The sequence below is a fragment of the Gossypium hirsutum genome, chromosome D11, assembly GCF_007990345.1.
Source record: "Gossypium hirsutum isolate 1008001.06 chromosome D11, Gossypium_hirsutum_v2.1, whole genome shotgun sequence".
In the NCBI taxonomy this organism is placed as follows: domain Eukaryota; kingdom Viridiplantae; phylum Streptophyta; class Magnoliopsida; order Malvales; family Malvaceae; genus Gossypium; species Gossypium hirsutum.
The window spans coordinates 28,559,574-28,565,270 of record NC_053447.1 but is presented as its reverse complement, the minus strand read 5'-3'; the positions used below and the strand labels follow the sequence as shown (position 1 = coordinate 28,565,270).

At 34.3% G+C, this 5,697-nt stretch overlaps 1 protein-coding gene across 3 annotated transcripts; it reads right to left on the bottom strand.

Annotated features, from left to right (window-relative positions):
- Positions 1-508: 508 nt before the first annotated feature.
- Positions 509-2,846, bottom strand: LOC107913290 (F-box/kelch-repeat protein At5g60570). Of its 3 annotated transcripts, XM_041104005.1 has the most exons (5): positions 2,497-2,846; positions 2,006-2,073; positions 1,506-1,556; positions 1,351-1,413; positions 561-1,001 (listed from the first exon to the last, which is right to left on the bottom strand). In XM_041104005.1, exons 1-5 carry the CDS (start codon positions 2,609-2,611, stop codon positions 939-941), a joined length of 360 nt encoding a protein of 119 aa, XP_040959939.1. In that variant the 5' UTR covers positions 2,612-2,846; the 3' UTR covers positions 561-938. The 3 variants fall into 3 exon arrangements, with proteins under 3 accessions (XP_040959938.1, XP_040959939.1, XP_040959940.1); XM_041104006.1 differs by lacking the exon at positions 1,351-1,413 and having other exon boundaries at positions 562-1,001; positions 2,497-2,839; XM_041104004.1 differs by lacking the exons at positions 1,351-1,413; positions 1,506-1,556; positions 2,006-2,073 and having other exon boundaries at positions 509-1,001; positions 2,497-2,825.
- Between the last annotated feature and the right edge of the window lie 2,851 nt (positions 2,847-5,697).

Sequence of the window (5,697 nt, the reverse complement as noted above, 5' to 3'; positions counted from 1 at the left end):
TACTTTTGGAGTCAGAAGTATTTTTTTTAAGCAATGAAGAACTGGCAGGTCAAAATAGATTGTACGGTTTGGTCATCTCAATCGAGAGGTGAATACGGTGGTGGACTATTTGGGTTAAAGTTCTTAGGAATTTTGTATTATAGGTAATAGATTAAATTAGTCCATTTATTATTATTTAATAAATTTAATCCTATATTATTAGAAAATAATTAAATAAATTTAAATTGTAAGAAAGTTAACGATTTATGTATAAAAATATTATTTCAGTTACAATTTAATTTCAAATAAAATATTTTATTTACAAACTATAAAAAATTTAAAAATATCAATTATATTTGACATTAATGAGTCCGTTTGATTGCCAGTAAAATATTTTCCGTAAAATAATTTCTAGAAAATGTTTTACTTTTCTGTAAAATGATTTACTAGAAAATATTTTCTGGTGTTTGATTGAATCTGTGTAAAATATTTTCTGCTGTTTGGCAGATTTCCTGAAAATATTTTTCGAAAAAGTTGTTTTTACATATATTAATATATATTAATAAATTTTTATATTTTAAATTGTTTTTACATATATTGCAATGATTATATCAGATGATCGTTTATCTTGGTCTTCCAGATGTCAATGTTTGCACTAAAGATGCGGCAACTCTCATTAACAGCCCATTACCGCACAATTATACACAAAAGTACCTGCCCGTGCCTTGACAGCAAGCACATTCCACTCTTGTCCATCCCTGTTTTCCTCATCTTGATTCCAAGAATGCAGAACAATTACTCCATCATCATGCCCTCCATGATCTCCAGCTCCTATTACTAGTAAATTGTTTCCGCATGCTTTAAATGCCAGCCCCCAACCGTAGGAAGAGTCCGCCCTCACAGGTAGTCTCTTCACAACACTCCATGAGTTATTAACCTTATCATATTTCTTAACCTTATCACAACACTTCATTATTTCTGCTCTCTTGGTCCAAGCTTCTAAATCTGGAGGTGTGGCAATGCTGAAACAGAACTTTATAGCTCTTAGTAAAACTGATCAAAACTTCCTACAATTAGTACCTCAATCCAAATTGATTGCCTAGGCCAGCCGTATTGTGCAGTAAAGAGTTAAGCCATAACAAAGTAAAATTTATAACAAACTTAGTTATCTGATGATACTTAGAGAAAGAGGGATGATGAAATGTTGAACCAAAAACTAAATTAAGCAAATTGAGCTGTTTCAGAATTGAATGATGCGCATTTTGGTTCTGAAGCAATATACAATATGTAACATCATCATAAAGAAAATAAAAGAATGAGACTAGGAATCTTTAAGTTCCAGACAAATGGAAGAACTGCTATAGAACATACTCTAAGTAAGAGAGGAATATGCCAAATGTTCAGAACATAATGAATATTTAGGATGTTCGCAACCTGTGAAGAACCAGAAGGATAAACACAATCCTTAGTAAAGATGACCAAACTAACCCAAAAGAATACAAACCAAATTTTGCAATCAAATTTACCTCAACGTGACAAAATTGTGAAAGTTTCATCTTTGTATTATCCAATAATGGCTGTAAGTCACCAACCAAAAGGGTGTATTTACCATCAATTTAGGACAAAGCTCAGATCAAGAAAACAAAGAAATCAAAAGGATATCCAGTAAGATAGGAGAAAACACAAGCAAACCCAAGGGCTAAAGCTGAGAAAATGCAATTGTTCACAAAATATTTCTATGATATGAATGCTACAGATACAATGCCAAGTTTTATACGACAAGTTCAACAGCAGTTTGCAGCAAAACTTATGCAAGTAAAGCGCCAACATAATGCCGCACCCCACAAAGATGATAATGATTACATAGGTTCATGCCAACACATTTAAAAACTAATAAAAATGCATAAAAGTGCTACAATGAGCCAACACAATAATACTCCAGAAAGATAAAATACAATGATGTAATTCCCCAAACGATTCTAATGAAAAATCACCTACCACAAGAAGTACACAGGAGGCAGTGTACCTGAGCTAAGCGACATGTAAGTAGATCAGGAATTAGGCTGACATGAATGAGGCAGAAGTTATCTTTCCCCGAGGAAGAAAATGAAAATTATTATGACACATGAGGATTAATATCCAAATATACCAAATAGATTGATATAGTCTCTTTGAACCACTCCATAGATGTAGAATCAAATATTCTAGATTGAGGTTTAACAGAATGGGAACGGCTACAAGACATTCCCACTAATCCCATTTGAACAAATAATGTGTGAACTTAAAGACTTTGAATTTTTTCTCATTAGTTGTGTCTCGGCCACCACCACCATTACTATATCTGAATTATTTCATTACCACAAAAAAAAATCCAACTTGCACAGTTCAAGGAAGATGAAATGGTAAATAACAAAAACCATAAAAAATTAAAAAGAGGGATTAACCAGCAACCAATTGGGCCAAAACAACATGTTGCTACTAAAAAACAACCACATATTTCTTCCTTTTCATTCATACCTTCGAGAGAGGAAGATGAACGCCATCGTCGATTGGTGCAGTGTAGATTTCGACAACGAAAGGCGGAAAGGAGGAAAATCAAAGATGAATGCCGGCGGTTGGTGTTGGGAACCATTGCTGGCTGGCGGCAAGCACTAAATCAGGGTGGGAAGGAAGGGGGAAGGGGAAGAGGCTTTGGGTTACATTTACTGCTGAAGAGAAAAACTTTGGAAAATGTCTTACCAAATGATAAACGGTAAGACATTTTCCTAAAATGAAGAGTTCTTTTCCCGTGTTTTGGAAAAGCTTTTACAATGGGAGTTCATTTTCCACCAAACAAACAGTGGAAAAGGAGGAAAATATTTTCCGTAAAATGTTTTACAGGTAAACAAACACAGCATAAATTATATTTGAATATGATTTTAGTTGAATTTTAAATAGCACAAGAAAAATGAACAAATTTAATCATGTTGCTGTAATAAAGGAATCTCTTGCATATATTCGCTGACTACTTGAAGAAGAATATATAGTTTGATGCTAAACAGCTACCGGATTTCGGTGCACCTTCTTTCGATATGCAAAATGTTGGACAAAATACATTAGCGAACAAAATATATAAATATAAATAAATAATTATTTATATTATTTATATATAAAATAAAATAAAATATAAATAGAATAATTTATATTTAAATTGTCAAATACGTGAACAAAAAAAATCATAACAAAAAGTTGAAATCCAAAAGAAGAATAGAGATTTACTAAACGTTGAGGCCTGTTTAACATAATTTCCTTAAGACAGATTTGGCCGCTCCTACGGTACTTGGAGAAACGTTGGTCGAATGTCTCCCAGGATACAACAACACAATGATCAAAACAGTAGCACCTCTGCAGTTATCAATGAATAAACGTTGCATTTTTCTATTACTAGAACGTTGGAAAATATGTAGAGGAAAAGAAGAAATTTGAGAGTAAAATAAATTCGGTGTGAGAGACTATGAGTGTGGAAAAATTCATCAGAATTCATAGCCTTTTACAAGCATTTAGTATGGTGGAATTTTGGAAATTTCCACAAAATCTGCTACTATTAAAGGAGCCAATAAATCAATTTGATTAAAATTAAATCAAATTGATTGGAATCAAATAAGATAAATGTCCTTTTATAAATAGATTTTGTATGTTTGTTGAGAAAAAATAATTTCGTGTTGGGCTAAAATATCAGTAGGCCCATTTTGGTCCCCAACTGATCCAGACATTTCGCGTCGCCCACGTCGTGCGGGCCAAAGAAAGATGATGGAGAGTTGGCCGAAATGGGCACTAAATATTTTGCGAGAGATCTCCTCCAAATCACTGGTATGGCTATCGAAATCGTGAGCATTGACATGTAGGTTCCAGATCCTAGTGGTAGTATTGGGTCCCTTAGCTATTGTTCTTGAGAAATGGCCTAGCCTAGCCCATTCCTCGAAAGAAGTTTTTACGGGATCCCTATCTACCAAAATTTTTACTTCTAGTTTCGGCGAACAAATAATCATTGAGTCCTCCTCTTTCTGGACAACACATACAAAGAGACCTGCCAATAGTCAGTAATTAGTGAACCTATGAGAGACGCTTATAATTAGTTTCTTTCTCTTCTATCTCTCATCTATCTATATCTATTTTTTTATCTATTTGTTTTTTTCTTTAGTTATTCACTAGAGCAATTATGATTTGGAAGTCAATCCGAGGCAAGTGTTCGGATCTATTATGACATATCCATGAAGCGCTTAACGGACCTTTTTAATCTTATAAAACTCTTTTCAGACTTTACTTACATTGGTGCAAAACCCATTTTTTTGTGCAACCGGTGTAGTGTATTCATATCTCAATTAGAAGTTCCAAGGTGGAGTTTTTTTGTCTTACATAGATATAACAAACAATATTACTCTATCCCAAATCACGTGCATATTCATTACTACGAGATACTCCAGTATTGATAGTTAGTCATTTGAGGAGATTTTATTTGTGGGTGCACTCTAACCCCGACGGGTTTGGACCTACACCCCCTTGTACACAAGGCAGGGTTCCAAGCTTAGTCATTCAATCACCCTTCAAGAGGGTTCTCATATATATACGCATCTCACACTTAATATTTAACCAATGTGGGATCTAAGCTTTTCTTTTCCTCAACAAATATTTCCAAGTAGCTTACTTTGAGCATTAATTTCTCATTCATCACTCAACCATTTTGAGCATATGATATACTGTTGTAAAAGTCTCATGGAGTAGAATATGAAACCATAATTTTATGATTCAACTCTCTACCTTTACCTATTGAGAATATACCTCAAAGTTCCCATAAATTACAATTTTTCCAACAATCCTCCACATGAATGAAAATTGATAGTTTTATTGAAAAAACATTGACTCGATGTGGTGATAAAATCTATAATCGATAGTAGCATAGGATAGGTATTAAACCTTCCTTTGTGAAAGTACATTTACTTTACTAGCTGACCAGTAGACGTGATGTCCTTGAACTATTCTGCCTTTTGTGTAAACGATGATATACCTCACACAACTACCTTCTTGGCAAGATTTTAGTTCTCATGGGTATGTTCATATACCCGCGAACATCTTCTGGTTGTGCAAGAGTTTGAGAGAACTATGCCCCAATAGTCTCCTCGAAGCGGCCTTACTTCACTCTTACATAGGTGACTTATGTTGTTTGGCTCACCGAAACACACAATGGTCATTAAAAGCATTACTTAACCTTTCCCCTTTTTAGTCATTGTTTACATCATAGGAACGAACTTGGGATAAGTACCCCCACAGTGACCTCAAAAGGTCTATTTAATTAAGTTGTCCCTTTGAACCTAGATCATGGGCTTTAGTTTCATTTCTTTCGATGTTTTATCAACATGATCTCAATTTAAGCTTTTAATTAGGGGATTCGCAATGTTACCCTTTTGATTTTACAAAATCAATAGAGATAGCTTCGTTTAAGATTAGTTGTTTAACAGTATTATGTTGACGATGCATGTGTCTCGACTTACCATTATACATTACACTAGCAAGACACCCCACGCTTTCAAGTGGTTGCAGGATAGTTTTCTACATTTCCATAAATCATATGGTGTCTTATCCTTTTTCTTGTGGGACACTGTAACACCCCGAACCCGAAACCGACACCGGAGTCGAACACGAGGTGTTAACTGGCTTTAACCCCTTACAAAATTTATTTTT

Coding starts and splice junctions, on each gene's coding strand:
- LOC107913290 (XM_041104004.1), bottom strand. CDS start 2,522: ATGGCGTTCATCTTCCTCTCTCGAAG. Junction 1,002..2,496: donor TTCATCTTCCTCTCTCGAAG/GTATGAATGAAA, acceptor GTTCTGTTTCAG/CATTGCCACACCTCCAGATT.